Source organism: Ptychodera flava, chromosome 17 (assembly GCF_041260155.1).
Source record: "Ptychodera flava strain L36383 chromosome 17, AS_Pfla_20210202, whole genome shotgun sequence".
Classification (NCBI taxonomy): Eukaryota; Metazoa; Hemichordata; class Enteropneusta; family Ptychoderidae; genus Ptychodera; species Ptychodera flava.
Window position 1 is genome coordinate 32,615,745 of NC_091944.1, and position 24,769 is coordinate 32,640,513.

General features: G+C 36.3%; 1 protein-coding gene across 9 annotated transcripts in view; it reads left to right on the forward strand.

The window, feature by feature from the left end:
• Nucleotides 1–24,769, forward strand: part of LOC139116090 (transmembrane and coiled-coil domains protein 2-like) — a 93,846-nt gene that overhangs the window by 8,521 nt on the left and 60,556 nt on the right. For 3 of the 9 annotated variants that reach the window (XM_070678624.1, XM_070678626.1, XM_070678627.1), the window contains exon 1: nucleotides 16,710–17,008. The exons of 3 other annotated variants lie outside the window; for them this stretch is intronic. Coding sequence is in view for 2 of the 6 variants with exons in the window: in XM_070678618.1 (XP_070534719.1) it covers nucleotides 9,329–9,353 (25 nt within the window). In the remaining 4 variants the exon portion in view is untranslated. Of the gene's footprint in view, nucleotides 1–9,221; nucleotides 9,354–16,709; nucleotides 17,009–24,769 lie in introns of those variants that run through there. 3 more of the 9 variants (XM_070678618.1, XM_070678614.1, XM_070678628.1) reach the window with 3 other exon arrangements.

The following is a 24,769-nucleotide window of genomic DNA, read 5'->3' on the forward strand; positions in this document are numbered from 1 at the left end:
CATGGAGTGGTTTGCCAGGAACCGGAAGTAGAACAAGAACCTTTTGACCTGGTTCAAACTTCCGTTTTGAGGTGCTTTTATCATATTTGATTTTCATTGACTGCTGAGATGACTCAAGATTTTCTCTGGCTAATTCACATGCTTTAGAGAGTTTTGTACGAAAATCTGACACATATTGCAAAATATTCAGACAATCATCATCATCTGATAGGAATTTCTCTTTAACGAGCTTAAGTGGGCCACGGACTGTATGTCCAAATACAAGCTCAAATGGGCTAAACCAAGAGACTCTTGAATTGACTCTCTAACAGCAAAGAGCAAAAAATGAATTCCTTCATCCCACTGCCTCTCTGTGTCAAAACAGTAGGTCCTAATCATGTTTTTCAAAGTTTGATGAAATCGCTCAAGAGCACCTGACTTTCTGGATGATAGGCGGATGACCTATACTGTTTAATGCCTAGCTGATCCATTACTTGTTGAAAAATTCCAGACATAAAGTTGGAGCCTTGATCGGACTGGACACATTTAGGGAGGCCAAATAAAGTGAAAAATCTGACTAAAGCTCTCACTATAGTCTTTGTCTTTATATTTCTCAGTGGTATGGCTTCGGGGAACCGAGTTGATGTACACATTATTGTCAGCATGTACTCATTTCCTGATCTTGTTTTTGGTAAGGGCCCAACACAGTCTATTAGAATCCTACTAAATGGTTCTTGAAATGCAGGAATTGGCTGTAAAGGGGCCTTTGGAATGGTCTGATTCGGCTTTCCTACCATCTGACATGTGTGACAAGTTTTACAGAAATGTGTTACGTCCTGCCTGAGATTAGGCCAATAAAAGTGACTGAGAATTTATGATAAGTTTTCCTGACTCCTAAGTGACCAGCCCAGGGCGTTTCATGGGCCAGGCGCAATATTTCAGCACGATAGGGCTTTGGAATCACAATTTGATGTTTTATAGCCCAATCGTCATCAACCAAAACATCTGGAGGTCTCCATTTACGCATGAGAATACCAGATTTTGTATAATAGGAAACAGAGCTATCTGAAGTTTTACCTTCATCATCTACCCTGTCAAACAAAGACAAAATATCTGAGTCTTTGTGTTGTTCTGCAATGAGATTTGATCTAGAAAATGTCTGACTTTGGTCAGCAGAAGTTTTACTGGAAGTTTCAAATCCACGAGGGATAACGGAATGCTCCGTGTCAAACACCTGACTGAGAAAGGTGTCATTTAAGTCAACATCTGTGACATTATTTTGAGAGTATTTTGATTCTCAGAAGTTTTCTTTGACATGGCTCGAGTAATGGCACATGATGGGAAAAGGCCGGGAATGTCTTCCTCTATTGGCTCTGGATTTTGATCTAAACTAGGATTATCAGTCACAAGTGGATTAGTAATGACCTTGTCCCCAGCAAGGTCGTTTCCAAGAAGAAGGTGAATCCCTTCAAAAGGCAAAAAAGGCCTAATACCTAAAGTCACAGGTCCAGAAACAAAGTCCGAAGACAAATAGACATTATGGAGAGGAACAGGAATGTAGTCATTACAATCTACCCCCTTAATAAGAACTTTAGAACCTGAAAATGACTTTTCAGAAAACGGCAGGGTATCTGCCAACAAAAGAGACTGGGAAGCCCCGGTATCTCTTAAATTTTGACAGGGGTAGCGGAAGAGAAATCACTAGAAAGTGATATAAAACCATCATGAATAAATGGTTCGAAATACCCATAATGCTATCTTGAGAAGAATTGACCTTGACCTCATTAATTGGGGATAAGAGGGTTTAACCTCAGAAAATGTGTTGCACACATTATTAGACTCTAATTGAGTTGATGAAGAAATAAAGCCGGTGGGCTTAGATCCACTTTGACCACTTTGACCTTTACGTTTCTTTTCAATTTGAAACACTCTGACATTAAATGGCCGTCTTTCTTACAATAATTACAAGAAAGTGTACCGAACTGTTTGTCAGAAGGAGATTGAGACTTGGGATCTGATGATGTGGGAGTGTTACTTGAACTCTGTGAACTGTTGTCATTTGATTTTCTACTGTCCTTTGAAAAATTCTTGGATGAAAAGGACGAGTTAAATTTACCTGCATTGTTTCTGTATGAAAAGGACTGGGATGGTTTGCTGAGAAATGAAGATTTGTGGGTCAATGAATAATCATCGGCCAAACGTGCAGCAACCTCTAATGTATCTGCCTTTTGTTCATTGATAAACGTCTTGATGTCACTCCGGATGCACCTTTTAAATTCCTCAATCAAAACAAGTTGTCGTAATTTGTCATAATTCTGACTGACCTTTTCCGAAGAACACCAACGATCAAACAGTTGTTCTTTTGTTCGAGCAAATTCAACATAAGTTTGATCCTTCACCTTCTCACAATCCCTAAATTTCTGACGGTAAGCTTCAGGCACCAACTCATAGCCCTTGAGAATTAATTCCTTCACAGAATCATAATCTGAAGCCTGCTCTACTGACAACTGAATGTAAATTTCTCTGGCTTTACCCACCAAAGCACTCTGCAAAAGCATAGACCAGGACTCCTTAGGCCAATTCAGACTCTGAGCAATTTTCTCAAAATGGAGAAAATATTTATCAACATCCTTTTCTTGGAAAGGGGGAACTAACCTGAAATGCTTAGTGATGTCAAATTGTCTGAAGGGAAGAATTTTCCTGACTTTCCAAGCTCTAAACGTCTCATTTCTAACTGCAGTCGGTGTTCACCTAATTCTCTTTCTTTTCTTTTTCCTCTCTTTCTTTCTCCCTTTGTCTTTCTTCCATTGCAATTCTTTTCTTTCATTTCCAATTCCCTCTCTTTCTGTCTTTCTTCCATTTCTAATCTTTCCTGCCTTTCTTTTTCTTTCTGTCTTTCTTCCATTTGCAATTCTTTTTCTTTCATTTGTAATTGCATTTGTATTTTTTCTTTTTTCTAATGCCAATTTTTTAAGCTCCAAATCTGCCTGAATTTCTAATTCTAATTTTTTGAGTTCGAAGGAAGACTCAGGCTCATAATCTTTTAAGGCAGACTCTTCAAAATGGCCAGAATTAACTAAATGTTTTGCAATCTTGAATTGAATTTCTCGCTTGCGCATAGATCTTTTGACATCTACTTTAAGGAAATTTGCCAGTGCTATGAGGTTGTCTTTTCTGAGGGAATTAAATGTGTCCTGATCAAGGTCATCCATAAATTCGTCTGGTTTAAATTCCGCCATGATTAAATTTCGCTGAGTTCACAGTATATAGTAGTTTTGAAAAGGTAGGCAAAATGTTGTCAAACGGCTCAAAATATTCGTCTCCCGGACGAGCCCCCAATTTTGTTACGTGCAGAGAAAACGAACAAAAGGGTGAACTCAGCAGTTTCCGTTTAAACAAAATTTATTACGAAAACAAACTAATTGCTAAGTTAGGGACAGAGTACAAGCTTTAAAAGTGTACAGACTACTTATCTCAGCTGGGACGGCAAAGCTCCAGTCTCAGAGTTGTAACAGTCAGTTGGATGAATGAACAGTCCTTTGGCTTGCAGGCTTGAAGCTGCACAAAGTCCACAGTATAAATCCAGCGTTGGCAGTGAAGGTCTTGAAAAGTCTTGAGAATGACTACTGCTGGAGTTTAGTAACACACAAGAGACACGATCCCAAAAGTCTGACTGGAAGCTGTGCACGTCCCTTTTATAAAGGCATATAAGAACAATCTAGAACTTTTATTGACATGCTAATTACTGTTCTAAAATTATCTCCCTTACACAACTAATCAACTTTCCAGAACATTCCAAACATGACTAATTGAATTCAAGGTTGTGAGGTCATCAAGGGCAGTGACCTTGAGAATGTTCTAGACTAATTGAACTCAGGTCATGATGAGTGTGGGGGAAATGACCTACATAACAATTCTATTACATATACTGGTATCTAGTCTAGATTAATGTCAAGTGATATATTGTTGGCTCAGTGTGTATGTGGGTGATATAGTCTGAATTACAATGTTCAAAGTTTGTACGATCAAAGTATTGATTGAAGCGCTGATGTTTGCATAGTTCTTGCTAATAAGTCCTATCAAAATATGTGTATAGACTTTTCAAGAGGCTGCTCTGCAGACGTTTGTTGAAAAATTAACTTTGATGTGGTCACTCCCAAAGGTTGCAGTTTGATCACTATCTGTTCTGTTTGGTAGAAATTGACCATTTTGTTGATGTTGTTGAAATGTGCCATGGCAACATGGTTGTTTTCTGTTATTTCTAAATGTATGTGCCATAAAGTATCATAAAGGTGACCTTTTTATAGTTAATGTTTAATCTTTTATTGTGAAAGATATTTCTATAAAAATTATGTGTGGAGGAGGTCACTCAACAATATAATCAAAAAAAGGTCGTCATTGTGGATTTTCCCAGGTGAGTCACCGATTGGCATGACATCACACAAGTACAGTGTAATGTACAGGTACTGTTCTACCAATGAAACTGCAGTCACCCCCTGCTTTCTGGTACAAAGGTCCAATTTTGCCATTGAAAATAATACAGCTGCACCAATATTTTGATAATGAACAGGTGGAAGGTTATCATGGAGTTTTGTCCAAAATCAAATGACATGATGATAACTTCCTATAAAATACAGAAAATTATTCAGAAGTTAGTGTGCTTTCTAAGTTGTCTTACATTCACAAGAAAATGGTGACAAAACATGCAATTATGGATAAACTGAACCTACATTAGTATTTCGTCCATTTGCAATCTCGAAGGGTAAACAATCATGCCATATTGTACGGTAGATCTCCAAAATATGAAGATTAATGTTTCTATAAGCATAGGAAATTTCGTGCCTTCTCGGAAATCAAAATAGATGTGTCCAGCCTGTCAAACAATTGTAATGTAGTTAGGATTGATAGTTCTCATGCTAACAGTTAATGCAAGCCAGTGTGGTTAATCTTTGTTAACCATACATAATCTAGTTGGCTTATTTCTGCTCTTTTGAACTTAGCCATAAATGCCATACATGTATTTGTCAAAAGTTAAAACAAAACTAATGAGAGACTTCCACTTTCATTTACTTGCTACATGTAGTCTGCTGTGGCAAATTTTGGGACATATTTGTCATTGTCAACCCCAACCAGTGCAAACATTTGATCCAAAACCAGATTGTGTCGAGATGAGCTTTTTATAACTTTGTTAAAGGGGGCGCTGCACTCAAAACAGCATATTTTGCCCAAAAATAACTTTTTTGCAAATATTTATTCAAATTTAATTAATTTGTTAACCCAAGATTAAAATATTGGTTGGGTTCACCTTGTAGCTTGTCAAGCAGTCGAAAGTTGCATGATAAAGAAGTTTTTAGATTTTTGCAATATATGCAAATTACCCTATTTCCTGGCTTCTTTTTCTTCCCAATTTTGAAATTTCCAAAGAATTTAACTCCACTCTGGCTGGGTCAAATTTTCTGAAATTTTCACATTATATTCTTTAAATGCTATATAACAAAACGACTATTTTGTTTGGCAATAAAATTCTTACATTTTGAATAAGAGGCATTTTAATTTTGCTTATCATGATTTTAATCAATTTTTTTGAGTGTCAGTCTTTAAACCCTTGCCATTTTAGAATGAGGATAGATAATACCAAATGAAATAGTTGTTTTATATACTCTTCTTTCAAGTGAAATATTACATTTCAGAAAATAGTGTCAAGTTTTTGACTTAAATTAATTTTTATCATTAATACCAAAATTGAGGTTTTTTACCCCAAATATACACCCACTTCATCCTTTGAGTAAACTACTGCTACCATACTAAACTTTAGAGTCTCTGCTTTTTGAAAATATATAGTATGAGGGGGTTTCCTTGTCATCTTTGATGAGAAATATTGCTTTGAAAAAAACTGTTGGCAACATGCAACTCCACCATAAATTTTCTTGAGGTACTGTAGCACAAAGATATTTACTGCAGAAGTACTACTTGACTCGTTATGTCATCATGACTTGTACAGTCAACAGCAAGCCCTCACAACACAAACAGTATATTAGTACACTCATTAAGTCCATATCAAGTGTTGCAAAACTTGCTCAGTTCACATGCTGGGGTAAACATAACTTTGTGAAATTTTTTTGTGAGTCAAAGAGAACTCTGATAATTGAGTTGACAGATCAAATTGATTTGAACTTTTTACAGTTCAGACATATCCTGAGTTATATTTTATTATAAAAATTGAAAATATGAAATGTGTTCATAGCGGGCATAAACATTTTGTTTCATTGGTCTGAACTCTTTATCGTAAAATAGCAGGATTTTTTTCTGCTGGTTACTCATTTGATCATGGCAGTTGTATTCTTTCTGTCGAGATTCATCTTTGTCTTCGTTGTCATAGATATCAAAGGTCTCTAGTGTCATCCATAAAATACGCAGAGAATAAAGTATGTCTACATAGGGTTTATTGTCATCAGCAGTCAGTGGCTTGGAGTAATGCACTCACCACTCACTCATGTCATCAATCCTTATATAGTGTTGTATCAGGCCAACCAATAAAGCTTGGATTATTTATGTGTGTGCATTGAGTCAGATGAAGCCAATAACTAACCCACTACAGACCTGTGACAGGAAGAGAGTTTCATCAGAATGTATCTTCTTGGAGCTTATTCTGTCACTGCTGTGTGTTGATCAATGCAAATTAGATCAGTCATATTCATTTTAACCCTTTCACCAACGTGGTTTGGCCAAAACCCATTGTAATCAATGGTGATTTTGGACCCATTTACAGGGAATGGGGGTGAACAGGTTAAATAGAAGCACTGATGGTTTACTGTTGAAAGCCAAAATGCTAAAGCTTTTTGATCAGGTGCAAGTAAAGTGTATACATAATTAACACGACCTCGAGAGTGTTCTTAAATATTGTTTCTTTTGACAAGACAATCCCTTGGTGAATGATGAATTACTACTACCGGTAGTGCATATTTAAAAAAACTGTGAAAAAGTGAATTGAAAGAATTAATCATAGACACTTAAAAAAAATGAGATCACAAATGCAAATTAATCAAAAGTAGTATTTTGTGACTATATTTGGTCACTACATGTATGTGTTCCCAGCAAGTCCAAGTTGAATCCATACATGCACTGTACCACACGCTACTATTGTGTAGATTGATCCTTATAGTGGTTATGGACTCAAAATTCAAACACACTGGTGCATTCCACTTTCAGCTGACATTTATATTGGTAGTGATATTTCAGACTGTTGTCCTCTACTGGTGTTATATCTGTTTGCACTGACAGAAACTTGTCCACAAAATTATGCAAACGGGGTAGAATTTTAAATTAAGGCAAAAACCATTTGAAAGTTGCCAGTAACCAGCTGAGAGGTTATTTGTGGGTCTTGTTTTTACATCTTTCATAGTTTGGGTCAGGTTGTGATGTTTCTTTGTGTACCCGGATACTCTACTGCCAAATACTTGTTCCTCATGTAATATGGTCTATGAATCAATGTTCAATCCCTGGATTACTTGAGGACAATTGCATGTTTGTATGAATTAATTAAAGATGATCACCTGTCTTATGTGCAGTCCCACAAGGAAGTACAAGTTGAAAGAACGAGTTGAAAGAGACGCACACATATCAGTACATAGGATCACAGACAAGGAGACGTGTCTATGATAGGATTCATGTAGGTTTTATTTATCAGGGTAGAGTGTGGGGGTGTGCGAACAATGATACTTTGTCGGTATTTCTGTCCAGGACGTGTGGCAGTAAATATGACAGGTATTCGTAAGCTGTTTGATTGAGTTCATTGTCTTGGTACATTTACGTCATAGCAAGCAAACATGTATTTATTAGGGACAGCTGAATTAGACTAACATGGTTCATTTCCAATGTGCCGATCTTCCCCAGCCCTTGCTGAAACACCAAGGAGTGTATAGATACATGTACATATGTTCATGACTCTATTCGTTTCTGTCTCTTTTGATTATGCTGTGTTCAGTAGCCAATTTACATTACTAAAACTTGTTAAAGTTTGCACCAAATGATTTAATCGATTGCGATAACCTGAAATAGGTTATCACTGCTGTATTGATCATGCATGTTTTGAGTCATGCATATCTATATTTTAAAAATCTCCACCCTTCCTTCAAAACCCATGACGGCATCTGAACTGAACAATCAAAGAGCAGTCAGGAGGAGAGCCCCTACAAAGGAGAATCCAGAACTGTCTCTAGGGTTTAATCCTTCATTTCTACTGAAGACTCTAGTGAAAAGGGAAAGTTCTTACGAAGTGATTGATAGAGGCGCCAGGCAGTTCTAAGCCGCTGTGTTCTACAGGTATACTATGGTTTTCTGAAGTCTTTTTTCATACTGATGTAGAAGATCATAAAATGCAAAAGGATTGACTGTAATAATCAACAATATGTTCTAAAAGTGTGTCTATCAGTTCAGAGAGATTTGACAGACAGAAAGTATCTACAGGTGAAAACAGTATGTGGAAAATTATTTGTTTATTCTAGTCAATAACGGAAGATACTAACTTCATTGAATGAATTCAAGTAATAGTATTTCCTGATTTCTTGACAAATCTTTGTAAGGCTTAGATAAAAGGTACATTGAATAACATTGTCTTTTGTTTTCCTATGCTTACCTCATTCTGGTGTGTTGTGTATTTGTAGCTTAGCAACATCGACAAAACAAAGCAGAAGTCTATATCTTTATACTGACATATCTGATAAGTAACTAACTAAACCCTATAAAAAACTCTCAATCCATCTTGTTAAAATTCACATTGAGATCGCAGTGACACGCAGTCATTAGCTTCTGTGTTTGCTCACAATAAATATTTGAGTTAACACACTTCTCAAACAGAAAACAAAAGGAATTTGTGGTGTGACTGTCTGGAGTCTAGGGGAAGCTTTCAGGAAAGAAACTGAAGTAGAGACAGCAATAGCATATTATACATATACTGCCATTGCAGACGGAAAGAGGGAACTTTCCGTGATTTGCTTGTCACCAATTATTGAATGATTAATCTGATTGTAGCATAACAAGAATTTCAAACAGGTCCTTCAAGTGACATACACTTTGGAAGTGAATATTATAATCTGTATCTCTTGAGGTGTCAGAGGGCAGGGCACTTTTTCAAATGGAAGTGTCGTGTCCCACTCCAGCTTAATCAATAACAGCTGACAAACACACCAGGAACTAGATAATTTTAATATAATGCAGACGGATTTAGAATGCCAAGTCAGTGTGACTTTAATCCCGCCTGGTTGCAATATCGACTTTGGTCTAGGGCTCTTTTCTGTGTGAAGTCTTCAAAGTGGATCAGCTGTTACAGCGATCTCAGTCTGAAGGCAAAATGAAGCAGAGATCAAGACGCAAAGGTGAGTGCATGCTCTAGGATTTCATCACTGAAGTTCACTCTGGTTCAGGAGAGTAAATATATTTTTTAATTTACGTACATGGCATTTTCATTGTAGGTTGGTTCACATGTTCTGTAACTAGTTCCAGAAATAGATTTGTGACCGTGAATACCAGCACTTGTGGCAAGAGTTGCTAATATAAGTATCATTATGGTGGTAACTCCCAATCCCATCACACTCAAATTGAAAAGGGTACTAGACCAAGGTCAAGGACTTGGACTTGGCATAAATTCCGTGAAGGTCACTAAAACACCTGGCATGCTGTTCTCTGCTCAGTTCGTCGGCATTCATGTTCCGGTAGCTACTTTCAGAAAATAGCATGATAAGACATGAAATTGAGATACCTGTGCAATAACATATTTCTGGTGTCATAATGCTTTATTTCATCCAGTCAGTATACATTTGACTTCTATCCATGCAGTCGGGTAGATGTTATGTGTGTACTGGAGGTATGTGTATGATACACCCACTTGCAGTATGTGTTGGTTTTACTTGGAGACTGCTCTGTGACTTCTTATTTGTCCATGAGAATTTGAACTTTTAATTTTAATTTCTATGATGTGGCCAGACGTACTTGTAATACACCCAGGCATTGATTTATCTGTAGTAGAAGTGTCTTTTTGGAAAATTGGTTTGGATGATACAATAGCAGTGTCAAGGAAGTGAAACTAAGGAAGTAAAACAAATGCGATAATGTGAAAAGCCAAATAGAAGTACTAAATTTGGAAACACTGCACGAATTTAGCATTGGAATTAAAAAGGACATTACATGTAGGTGTAACTTTTGATAATATCTTTTGAATCCTCAGTTTTTGTACCATTGAATTATTATGTGATCTTCTCTCTGAAGTTCGGTAAAAACTGTCTTTTAAGCTAGCATCCCTTTTTAGTGAATTTAGTGTGTTGATTCACTAATTAAAGATTCAGCTAATTTAGACTTTTCCTGTAATTACAATGTACCATGCAGTGTTCTCCACAGAGCAATTATGCAATGGTGGCCGCCACTCTTTAAGTTTTGGTAAACAATAACAACTCATTACCATAACAATTGCATTTATTGTTATGAAAGTTAGCGGCCACACTACCAGAAAATCCTGGGGAGGACACTGGATGTCTCTTCACCTAAATTAAAAACCTGCTTTATTGCAATGAAAATTTGAAACTGCTAAAAAGCACATAGCTGATTCAATCAAAGTGCTTTACTGGTTGAACTACAAGTTTAGGCATCACCATCATAACATATTGTGTCCAAAATACATGATATCATAATGTTGTCATTGACAAATGAATTGTCTTGACTAAAATTCAGTTGTCGACTATAACATTAGGCATCACGCATATAAACAGGCTGTGTTTATGAGTTGTACCCGGACATTTTGATTTGATTGTGGGAGTAGAGCAAAACAAAATTGAAAAAAGCATTTTACAAACAAAAAAAGAATTAAATATTATCAAATTTCACAGTGAATTGAGCCTACGTGTACATACAGTATGAGTATACATCAATCATTTACCATTAATTAATATTATTAATCATGGCCACTATGCACACACACACATACACATAATACAACATGACTTTTTCCACAAGGAAGAGATCTACTTGATGCAGAATTTTTTTCCTACATGTAGATAGTCTATGACCATACGGTAATTTCAATAAAGAATTCAAAACTCTAAGGTACTATGCTGGTTGATTGCATGGTGTTGTAGATAGCTCTCAAAATGACATAGTGTTTTCAGACCTGTCAATGGCAGAGCTTGGTACACTGTACCGTATAACCCAGCTGTTTTCCATGACGTAGACTGGATACCCTCAATAGGAAGTGTGTCGCAGTTCCACAAAGTACACTTGTGTTAGAACTTCTGCTTGGAAATTCTGCTAAAAATTTATCACCGAGATCTCAACAATCTGTGTATGCAATTGTAAATGAGCATTTTTTTGAAGTACACTGTACAAGAGAGTCACCGACATCAGTTTTATCAATTTTGCAAACCGCCATCTACTCAGAATCTTTGATCAAAAGACCGACTTGCGATCATAATCAATGATGGTATATGAAACCACATCTGCTGCAAAAATAGTGAATTCACCAGCGCTTGATGTTTATCAAGTTTGGTTCTTATCAGGAGTGGAGTCTGACAACTTTCATTACCTTGTCCTCCATGGAGGAATACATATTTCTGTCAACCACATTTCAAGGTCAAATTAAATCAAGGAGACAAAAATTAATTTTGATACCATCAAACATGACCTATCCAAGGTTACACATTTCAGACAAGCAACCCACTAAGCAATCATCTTTTTCATTCCAAGCGATATCATTTATTCCATTCTGTCTTCAAGTGATATCATATATTCCATTCTGAGTCGCAAATCTGACAAAAGATGCCTTTCGTGCATTTTTAAGAGAAAAAATTCTCAACATATTCAATCTATTGTTTAGAATTGATTGTCAAGTTTTTAATTTCAGTGCAACGTTTAAGGGATAATGCCTTATTATCACTGTACTTTAAACTAGTTTCTAAAACTAGCTTAATTAAATTTACTGTAAGGTGAAAGGAAATGAGAAATGAAAAAAATGTGCCAAGTGATCATGTGCGTCTGGTAATGACTGGCTCATTCCTCCGTACACATGTGACTTGATCAAGTTTAGTCACGTGTACATGGAGGAAATCGTGTTTCATTCTCTGCTTAAAGGTTCACTTGTCTGATGTTGAACTTGTCTTGTTTGGTTCTGCGATGGCAATAATCAGAGTTGTGTACTATTCCCATTTATATTCAACTGGCTCTAATGATGAGTACTTTTATACATGATATAAGAGAATATCATTTGGTCGACTTCTATTCTAGCTTTGCCACATCACACTAGAATGGCAGTGTGTGTTTTGTTGTTGTGTGGTTTCACAGCTGTTTCTATACAGTGATGATGTGTGCGGGGTGATCTCTTCTTTTGCATCATCAGAGATATCACGGCATAGTGAGTTTGAAACCAAACGCTTCCAGAATTCAAAATGTAAGAATCTTTTGTTTCAGTATTTCATAATTATTGAATAATTAAATTACTGGTACATGTACATGTACGTGTATATTTCTTTGGACTAAATCACCTGTTTATGTAATTAATTAAGTACTCAAGTTTTAAAGTATATCTGCAAATTCAAAATTTTTTTACTACCAAAATTTAATATACCTGGTATCATAGTTCTTGTAAAAAATTCACTTTTTGCAGAACTATCACGTATTTGCCCATCCTTTTGTACTATTTTTGCTCAGGGCTGAGAATTATTCTGAAAATATTTCATGGCAACTTTATCTATGAGTGAATACATAGATAACTTGGGCGCTATTAACTGGTAGAGGGCTGATTAAAAGAGAGAGCGATTAAAATATGTACAGTCCACTGTCATTTAGATTGAAAATGTCAAACTGCAATGACAGGTAATGTCACTGATATATTGACGTACAGTATCATGACTAGAGATTAGCCTGTCAGGTTTGCTTGAACACAAACCATTATTGTCCAGTTAAAGGGTGATTTAGTCCGTGTCACAAGACAGACAGAGTTGATTTCTAGAGTGGATGACTGTGTAAAATGGTGTGCTTTCAAAGATTGCCCAGTGGTTGGATGATCTCCATGGTAACATCACTTCCCTGTGCAGGGTGGGTCAAATAGTCTGGCCTCAGTGCTAATTTTGATGATCTGTGATCATTGCGTTTTCATTATTTGTTCAGCTGTCAGGTTTTGAAAAAGTGCTTCTTTGAAAAGCAGAACAGTACCAGTATGAAATAGCTGCAAGCATTTCTATGACATAGCAAGTTTAATGTAGCAATCTCAGTGAAGTTATAGAAAGATGGAAACTGTGCTTATTAAATGGCTGAAAACATAAAAGAAAAAAATGAAGGCATCAAAATTGTCTTTCTTTATGAAATTTCACCGTATAGATGTCAATATTAACAGAGAAAGAAATAAGTATGATGAAGGATTCAAGACCCAAAGTAGTCCACCATAGCACTGAAGCAAAGCATTCATGTGTAAGCAATTGTGAGTTTACAGGTACCTTGAAAATAGGGCGTAATTCATCTAACACGGCAATCATTTCATGCTATGAAATTATACATTTCATATCTTATGTATCGTACTGTACATTGTACAGACACTTTTCCAACCTAACATACCTTCTCTACAGTGGAACCACTGAATTCATTTGTCACCAATAACAATGCAGTCTACACGTGTACAGGCTAAGCTGACAATATTGTCTATCCCAGCATGCTTTGGGGTGTAGAACAAGAAGCTGTAGCTGACATTAAAAACAATAATAGTGAAAAAATATCAAAATTATATTTATTTGTATATCCTACTAGCCCTTTGCATGTAAGGCTGTATTTAGAGAGTCATCTAATACTGGTGAGCATACCAGTAGAAGATGTGATATGTCTAAATGAGTTATGCTGTACCGGTATATTGGAGTCAGGAACTCACATTAGGCCAAAGTAATTAAATTCTTTGTTTTGCGTCCCCACCCGCCTAGGTTTTGAAGGTTTTCATGAAAAACACACACACAGTGTATTTGAATAGGAAATTTTAGGACATAACCGCATTGCTTTCCTGAACTAAAATTTTGTTACAACTTTGTATTTGCTGCAATCAAATTACATTGTGTTAATTTTCTTGTGTGTGTTTTTCAGCCGCTTAGACGCGTACCTTTTCCATTTAGAGTGGACGCAAAACAAAGAATTTCATTACTTTGGCCTTACTGGTATTGTTACAGACTCCCCTTAAAAAGGGCCTTTACTGTGGACCCCTGTTATCAATATTGCGGTGAAGATAACAAAAAAAAAATGTTGTACAATGTACAGGTACAGATTTTGTTCATGGTGTTGGTATTTGTGTCATAAATATTTTTTTCAATTCCAGGAAAGGGTATCTGATTGTTTATAACTCGTGGGTTCATTTTCAAGGAAAGCTCTCCATGTGGTTTGCATTCTCATCCAAGTAATTGTCAGTGCCAAACTCTGTGTATCAAGGTTAACTTTTCAGTTCTTGAACTTGTCATGTTCAAATGGGTTCCATTTCAATAATACAGTGATAGCTATATTCCAACCTATGTGCCATGTTTTGCATACAGTTTTGTCTATTTCATGTTTCAGTAGTAAATTTACGTCCATTAAAAAACCCTAATGTGAGCATTTGTTATTGCACTGCAATATTTTATCAAAGTTTTTGACTATTCTAAGTTGCTCCAACATTTCTGGAAATCTTTACTCAGTTGCATAAGAGTTATAACCTGTCAACTAAAAAATTTCTAGTGATATATCATTAATTAAATATCTGTTGGAAATTTCGCGGTACTTTTCAAATTTTTTTAATTCAGAAATTCTTAAATGTGTATTTCAATGTCCACCCGATGCCCAACCCTGGGCAAATGATCACAGTGTATCTATGTGTCTGTGATCTGTGACGTAGCTTCTGCCTGTTTGCAATGGAAGTTACAATGAAGGCAAGTTGTGACTTTCTCAGTGATGTATATCTATCGTCTAGAAATGATCCGTACTTTAGATGCCTTTTCATTGTGAACACATTATAACACATGTTGGTATGGGGGAAGGCCTTTATTTATGTCGGCTATAAAATTCACAGATCTGAAAATAGTTGTGCCAGTGTCAATCTAGCCAGTCTTAGTGCATTGTTATGAGCATTTCATTGTTCACTCTTACAATGGGACAGGAAATCCCAGGGGGGCTGTTGAAAGAATTGAACCACATTCAATATCTGTATCTACATGCACAGGTCACGCACATGGCGCGACTGTGTTACCTTCGTTGTTATGGTTACGTGTGGGGTAAGAATGCAGCGTATGAAGTTATTGAGACTACCATAGAATGACAATTGAGGGTTGTTTCAATGGTAAATGATTACAGTACAGTACACATACATTGGCATTCTTTGATAGTAATTTGCTGCAATGCATTCAAGGTACATTACAACCAGCAAAAACGAGTGAATGAGTTACTGGGAATTCAGGCTGCATTCTTAGGAAATGTTCTTGTACCACATGAAAACAGTGCACGGTATATGTGTTTTTCGTATGAAATTACAGTTGAAATCACCTCCATTATAAACGTTATAACCTGTTACCTGGTTTTTTTTCTCAACTGGAAACTTGAAACTGCTCTTTTTCATGGCTACACGATTATGAATGAAGCTCAGGTGTCACCATGTGAATGTTTTGATGACGGAATTGGATTACTTGCAACCAATCTACCATGACTACAACATCCTCTTGAAAGCATTAGGGAAAATTGATGGATCAATTTTCCTGATGAAGAAAGTTTTGAAATCTTTCATGTGTTTTTAAGAATTGATTGTGACTCCCAACTTGCAAGTGCCCGGTGTATGGATACCTCTTTGTATCAAATTTTGGTACAACCGCACATTTTTCACTTTCAAGTAATTAGTTTTAACCTTCTCTTCTCCAATTTCCAGTAAACGGGTCCACGATCACAATAGGTTTGGTCCAAACCATGGTGGTGAAAGGGTTAAATTTTCAAGAGTGAAATTTGCTTGAAATGTTTAATTTGCAGAATAAAAGATTAATATTCCAGTCTTCTTGAGATTTGTGTGACTCTTTTCACACTTGACATGTGACCTGCCCAGTACTTCACAAAATAGTCACCATTCAATTTATTGATTTTTTTCAATCAGTCTTGTGCTATGACACAATCTTTTTTAATGTAAATTTGGTGCAAGTTACCAATGGAATGTGAAAATTAAAGATTGCTTGACATGTCAAATAATATTATGATCGGCATATTTATTTCTTTCCAAAAATATTTTTTGATGTGATTTGCGTTATAGGGCTTGAAATAATTTTTCTGTCAAAGTAATGTGTATGAATGCTGGCACTGTAAAATACAAAGTGAAAACCATTGACACTGTATGTTGGCATATGAATAGATGCAATGGTAAAAACAGCTACATAAAATATCACTGCTTACTGCATACCTTCCAATTTGTATTCTGCAGCTTGCCCATCAATGTAAATGAGGCACTTTCACATTCAGGCAAGATAAGGGATTCCAGTGCTGTACATGACTTGTACACGCAGACAGAATACTTTTGTGCAAATTTCATGAAGAGCTCTTTACCATTGATGTTCATAGTGAATGGCCGTTTACCCTTTCAAATAGTTATGTCTATAAATAATTTAATAAAAGCATGATTGTTAATGATCTAGGTGAGCTGAATTAATTATCATTCAGCTTTTGCCATATTGTAAGTGATCAGTAAGATAAGGTGTCCTACAGTCGGATGATCAGTGCAGCTATTTTGTGTATGTGTGTCGTACAGGGGGTTTATGTATGCAGACGGGAGTTCATTGATTTCTGTGGTGACATCATTGTGTGCCGTGGTCATTGTCTAGGCAAGCTCTCTCATCAACCGGGACTCACGTTCTCAGACAATTGATTGCGTACCGAAAGAAAGCAAGGGAGGGTCGCAATGACCGACCGCCCTTGAAAAAGAAAAGTGATTCACGTGGGCTCCGACGTGACTGCTGGAGAGACTGTGTGTGTGCGTACCACCTCTGAACAGCGACAGAAATTTTGGCAGGTAAAGGCTGTCACTTTGAATTTTCCGTGTGGCTGTCATTCATGATGAAAGTGAGTGTGATGTTGTGTGTATCAGTAACTCCCATGCATACATGTATACAGCAGCTAATATGCTGTGTGTTGGTAGTGGCTATTTCTGTTTATAATAATTGCTTTTTTTTCAGGGGTTCAAAAATTTGCTTCAAACATAACACAACAAAAAAGAAAACATTGATTGAGCAAGTAGGTCCTTACAAGGCATTTTGTTGTAAATGGTTAGGGCTTTTCGTTTATATACATATTGACGCACTTGTTTTGAATACAACTGCAAGTAGGGTCTGGTGACATGTCAAACTGTCTGTGCATGGGCCTAGTGAAAGGGCCATAATGGTAAGCTGTGGATGAAATTAGCATAACAGAGGGAATTGTCCTTGTGTTGTTGTTAGCCAGCTGGGTGTCAAGACAGTCTGTGTATGTGGGATATTGCGGTCAAGCAAACACTGTACATGAAATGGGGCTTCAATACAGTAAAGTTATTATGGGTTCTCATTTACATTTCAGAATGGTACATCACATATTAAGTTGTACAGGGCAGTTTTACAAGGTGTCAGAGAACGTTTTAACCCTCGGCATGAACGTTTAACCCTGGGTAACCTGGCATCATTATTCACTGGGGAGAGGGGAGTGGGATTAGCTCTCTCACAGATGATTATATTATGTAATACGGTAACTCTGCCATCTGATACTTGACTGAATAATCTCAAATGATCACTCTATCTGCGCCATGGATCTAGTTTTTAAATCAGAAATGATATAACTACATCTTGAAGTTGAAAAATCATTGAGGGGTACCAACATTGGCAGTGTCATCTTGTCTATTTTTACTGCTTCAAGAAATTGATAGAGTTTATTTTGTGTTCTACCATACTGGTATACCGTATATTACCGTTGATAGGAAAAATGGTGTTATTATTGTTTTTGGTTAGTCCTAGTTGATGTTGTTCATGTGATATACAATTAATCAGTAGAATTTTATTACCAATGTTGGTAAAATTCATGCGTCTAAAAAGTTCCATGGCCATATCATTTCAATGTACCGAATGTGTGTCGTTGCCTGATGAAGCTGTCTTTCTTTACATGACTGTGGGTGACCATCTTTGATGTGAGAGAGCCATTGGGTTTTACCAGGTTGTACTTTTAGAAGTGTGACATTTTCCTGCCAAGTTTTACTTGCATTGGTATAACAATCTAATTTCATACAGAATCAGCCTAGTTTATAAACCCTACCAGACAAATTTGAACTATCTTACTTTCCGCACAATATAAAACAGAAGTCATAATTTAAAGGTATGGTCTTGTTGTCACTTGGTGTCAGAGAGAGGGGGCGTGACCAAAACTAAACTGCTACAGAAATTATGGAAAGCAAACAAATCTTATTTGAAATTTCAATGTCAGAACAAAAGTTGCTCCTGCACATACCATACACAGTGTATATTGATTATTAAACAGGATTGTTGTATCTATGCGCTGACAGCCTTTGCACAGCAGTCCTATGTGCAGACAGTGTACAGAATAATGGCATTGTCCCATACAGAAGACAAGGCTTTCAAAATGCCCAAAAGTGCATCGCCTTTAGACAGATCAATTTTACCCTGGATATTGGCTCATTCACAAAGGTCATCGAGGGCAAATTTTCTTTCTTTTTCACCTGCGATGGCAGTGCAAGCAATACAAGTAGGACGCTGTGCTGTTTGTGCCATAGAAGCCTGTGTACACAGCAACAAGCTATTGATTAACACTTTTACTTCTCAACAATATGAATTGGCATCAGGTAGTGTTTTTTAAAAATAATGACCCTTACAGCTGAGAAACATTTCAATGTTTTCTCAACCCCAAACCCATCCATCTCTTTACAAGACGATGTCAAACAAACTCATTTCAGATAAAGGTTGTCCTAATGTATTGAATTCAGTCCAGTGGTTTCTTTTGTTGTTGTTTTTGCAAACCACATCAACCTCCGACACAATTTGACATTTTATTATGCCAATTTGATTTGCATATCTATGCTATCATTAATATAAGTGAATTTTTGCTGACAATACATAATTATTGTTTTCACAAATAACTTGCCAATTATGATATTCAAATGAAATGGGCAAGCAATACATACCTACAGTACTTATATTGCTTTATACTATTTTTAATTGTATACAATATTTTATGACATTGTGTTAATGTTGACAGGACAGCATTTCATAACACAGGACAGCCACTGTATCTTTCAATGACTAAAGGTTACCATACAAAAGTCTCAAATTTTAGCAAAATTGGATTAATATCACACTGAACAGCAATATTTAAATGTGTTTTAAATGCTTCACAATACAACTGACTAGTACATTGAATATCAACATAATGAGGGCCCTCTTTCCTGAAGGAAAGTAATTTGACTTTGTCCCTATTAAAATTAAATATACCGTATCTACATGTCCAGCTGAAATTTTCTAAATCAGTCTTGGCACGTATGTAAAATATAGAAGTATGGTAAGCACATGGAGGTTGAATGGAGCCATGTTCATGTGGTTGTGTGCTCATGTTTTCTCTGGCCACTGTTTTCTGATGGTTTTTTGCTCTTGGCATAATGCGAGTGATAAGATCACAAAAAATAGATAGGTCACTTAATGCTTTTTTCGCAACCTTACAGGACAACATCTTGTGACACAGGACAGACACTGTATCTTTCAGTGATTAGAGGTTATTTTTCCAAAGTGATGCATTTTCTTTTGGAACATTACGATATTGTTCTAGAAATCCATATATTTATTGCCCCCTAGGAGAAAAAAAAGGGAAATAGAAATTCAAAATATGCAAGACCACCAATAATGAATTGCCTGAGTGGACTTAAATCATTTATAAAATGTTTCACTCACGACATGCATGCCTAATGACCTAAGAGTGTATTGCCAATATTAATAGGGCCTGAGGGGTCAGTGCACAGATATTATCAGGTCATCACTCACTCTTCAACTGATAGCTTGAGATGCTTTTGCTACTTGTTCAATTAGAGCAGAAGAAAAAAAAAATGTTGTGGTGAACTTGTAAGGCACAATGTGTGTTAATTTGACTTCTCTGTTTGTGTAATTTGAGTTTGTTTTCAGCACTGTACAGGCAATTACGGTACAAATGCTCCTCAGGGACAGATATGTGGATTCAAATTTTTACAATACTTTCCTAATCTACCACTTACAGGCTCATTTTAAAGCTCTTTTAGTAAATAAATTTGCACCTTCTTAGTTTTTTTTTAGTATCAAAAATTTAATTTGCCCATAGAGTTAACCAGTAATTTCAAATATCCATATATTAAGTTAAGGTAATTTGTTTTCATAGTAGCATTAAAATTTGCAAGTTGACCCTAATTTTCATTCTTGATTTTGGAAGAGAATAGTTGAACGTTTCCTTGAGGAAAGTTTGAGCAAAAGTTTAGATCTTTCAATTTTGACATACATACCTTGAGTCAATTGTCATCGATAGGAAAGAAATTCTTTACCAGTAACGTGTGATCACAGTCTTGTAAAATCATGTTTTTAGCTCACATTTGGTTATACCAATGTGAGGTTATCGTATAAGCTGAAGTCGATGGCGTCTGTATGTATGTGTGTATGTATGTATGTATGTATGTATGTATGTATGTATGTATGTATGTATGTATGTACAGTATGTCCGTCAACATCAAAAACACGCAAACCGCTGCACGTTTCAGCTTGGTATTTGATGTGTGGATGCATCCTGGGCTATAGATGGGATTTTGTTCAAATGAAGTCTGCGTTGCCAAAATTATGCAAATGAGTGTACAAAATGTGAAAATGGTCAAGAATCATTAACTCAAGAACCGCTGTTTTGATTGCTTTGAAAATTTGTGTGCAAGTACCTTAGGTGAACCTTTTACAGTTTTACGAATATTGTGAAGATATCTTTAATTTTGTATTTTTGCTGAATTTTTTGGTGATTTTTCTCATTTTCAGTAAAAATTCTTCTTCTCTGAAACTGCCAGCCCAATTGCTGTCAAATTTGGGTTGGATGTTTGCAAGGGTGTTACTCTTCTAATTTGTTGAAATTATGACAAAATTGGGAAAATTACTATTTTAGAGCAATTTTGTCATTTTTGGTCAAAAAATCTTAAACAGTATTTTCTGTTTAAAGCCCCTGGACATACAGCTTTTATATTTGGTACACAGACGTACAGAGATGACAATAGTTAGATATGTGGAAATTGTCCTGAAATATACAAATTTGTATTTTTAAGACAATATTGTCATTTTTGGTCAAGAAAACTTGTTCTCAAAATTACTTGTTTGATAGCTTTGTAATTTGGTATAAAGTCCTGAGGGATCTTATTAGATAAATTTTCTGCTCAAAGTGTTGAAAAACCCCCAAATTTGTATATTTAGGTAATTTTCTCAGTTTGTGACCTTAATGACCTACACCAACCCAGGATATGTTGTGAGACAGTTTCGAAGGCTGTGAACATAATTTTGTCATATTTGGTATCAATTTGTCGGAAATTTGATCCAGAAAACAAAGCTGAGGTGAATTTTTTCATTGCGGACCAATTTTTGCTGCAACTTTTCTGTGTAAGACACAGAAGAACTGATGAGAATTTGGATCCAGGATAATTCCAGATGTTGTAATCACCACCCACAGTGGAAGGCATTTCACTATCTGTGACTAACTTAAGTGCTGTTTACATTAGAATGCATTAATTAAAAAAATCCCAAGGTTGTAAATACATTTCCTGTCATCTTGGGCAGCTGGCCTTATGTAATACCAAGTGGTGGAACATTTGATATTTAGGAGGGGGTAGGGTCTAGAAGATTGATGAGGTAGCATTACTTTTATACCAGATCCGTTGTACATGTTTTTGCCTACTTCACCTTTTCTTTTTATCAAGCCTTCTCTGTCTATTTTTTGTTGTTGACATTGCTTATGTATTTAGGATCTGCTTGTCCCATTGCTATAGAAGTTGATGTGCATGTTCCTAAGATGACCTCAGTACCTAAGTTGGAGACCTTATTTGCTTTAGTCATTCTTGTTTTTCCTGGTTTAAATATTTCTCGAATGGACCAAGTCAAACCGAATGTGAGCACATAGTGTCCTTGACGGTATTTTTCAGTCTAGAAGTTGAGTTCACTTCTGTGCAATGAATGCAGTCCAGAAATATCAATAAACAAATTTTTATAATAATGTCAGACGTGAGTGTGTGAGATGGCATCGTAAAAGATAGCTGCGCTGAAGCTTTGAGGGCTAAAGGATTATACTAAACAATACAGTACCTGTGTTAATAATTACTTCATTTATTTTTGTTCATAAAACAAACACATTTTCTTTTCTGCCCACAGTATGCTGAAAATAGTGTCATACTTGTACTATACAAAGTAATAACTTTGTCAACAGAATACATCATGTACAGCATTCCAAAATCTAGTCCAGACAATTCACTAATCAACAATAAGATTGGATATTGCACTGTGTTGACAAATTGAACACTTGACATTGATTTGGATATGAGTTTTGAAGTAGTACAAGACAGAGAAGAAGCAAAATTGTGGAAGATACTTGTACATCAAAATCTAATGATGCTTTTAAGTGTCTAGGAATTAAAATCCTGCTGCGTAAATCCATGATAAATGCACCGCTAGCAGCTCCTCAGTGTGTGTATACTTCACTTGACTTCTGACAAAATCCATCATGTTTGATTGCTTCACCACTGCAGTGTCCGTGACAAACTTACCAGCTGTATCATCCTAAGTGTGTCCCACTCCCAGAGCACTATGGGATGTCTAACTCCCAGAGCACTATGGGATACGTGAAATGTACATCATGCAGTCTGATCATGTGTCAGGAAACAAATCCCTGGAGAGTGATGCACATGGCTGATAGTGAAAGAGTGGATGCAAAGATGAGTGCATGCATGTATCTAGATATGCATTTTCTAGAAATACTGATATATTTAATACATTTGTACGTATTCTGAGGTTTGTGCAGATCAGATCTCCCAATTTCACAAAGAAATACTACGGTATATAGTCAGTGTAAATGTAAATGTTTGTTTTTGAACAGTAAGTCTGAAGATGCAGGTTAAGAAATCAAACGCACCTGATGCCTCATTTAAATATCTTACAAGTCTCTAACAGGGTTAAACCATTAATACCATAGGGAAGGGTAGGGGGATTTTAAATAAAACACTGTGATTGTGTATACTATACAGTAGTTACATGTGTAAATGTGAGAATTTATTTGTACTTCAGTTAAAAAAAAATTATGATTGCATGTAATTGAAAGAGTCACCAAATCTGAGGTCCTTTACATACCGGTATGATTGTTTGTTAGTTCGTTTCCTCCAAGAACTTCCCAGTACCAATGGTTCATTCCTTACCAAGGTACAGAATTCTGTATTGTGACCGAGAGTTTCCGTTTGCAGACGTTGTATTCTGATCAAGTCTGTACATGTGAATTCTCAGCAACTCAATACATGTCCTACTTGCACAGGTATTATTTAGCCACATGGGGTGAAAGCAGGTCACATATGTATTGATTTCGTCTTTGTTGTTGTTCACCTTGAAAAAACAATCCTTTGAACTGAGCAATAAGAAATGTTGGAAGTTTTCCAAGGCTTTGTGGTCAAGGTAATGTATGTTGATAAACCAGACTACCTATATCATCATTGCTAGTTTTCTAGAAATTCTTGGCGAAAACCAAAATTTATCCCAGCATATAGTTAGCGGCTTCTTACCTTTCATTGACTGTGTATTTGCATACAGTAGATCTGGCTGCTTTGAGGGACAGGTAGGTTATGTTACCATAAATTGTTGTTCACTGCACTAAAGTCAGTTCTGCAGTTGTGCCCTTACACAGGTATATGCACATGATAGCTTTCTCAATTGCCATTCAGGGTAGAGGTGGAGGGATTCATCGCTGCTATGTTTTCAAATTTTGCTCCCATAATGTATACATGTGCAGTAGTATGACTAACCATCACTCCAGTGGTTTATTTTGTTTATTCCATTAGCAAAGTGTTGCAGCCCTTAAAGGGGCAGGTGGTTTATCTCTGAGCAAATTGACAAACCCTTCACAAATTTCAAGGGAGAACAAAGGACTAAAATCACATAAACAATGTCAACAACCATTAATGTGAGAACCAGGGATTGAAGACTGCCCCTTAATGGCCCTTGCCGCCCAACACTGTGTATAAACATATGCTTGTTTATCTTGTGAAGTTCAATCTCAAAAGTTGAGATAAAAAGAAATGTTCATGGACTTACAGTTAGTGTTTTGCTCTTTTATTCTATTCATCTTGTTCAGTTTAATATTCTTTGGAAAGCCAGATTAGAAAGGGAAGCTGTTGTCAGATCTGCACCTGTGTGAGTTTCTTGTTTACAAACAACTTATTTCATGCACAATATCTAGGTGCACCTCATCATCATAGCTGCAACATTTAAATTAGACGATGTAGATTATGACAGACATGTTTTAACTTTCATCAATCACCATCGTACAATGTATCTTGGATACAGTGTTTACATTGGTCGTATGGGTCCCATATGACCTTTGAGTGCAGTTCCGACAACTGTATCCCATAAGTTATGGATTTATATTATCTTTGATCAGATTCAGAGCTTTTCAGTTTGGTTTTAATTCCTCTCAGATCTCTGTTTGTTTTATCTGACCAGGTCTATACACAGGCACGTGTTGCCACACAGCAACATATACATAACCTCTTATGTAT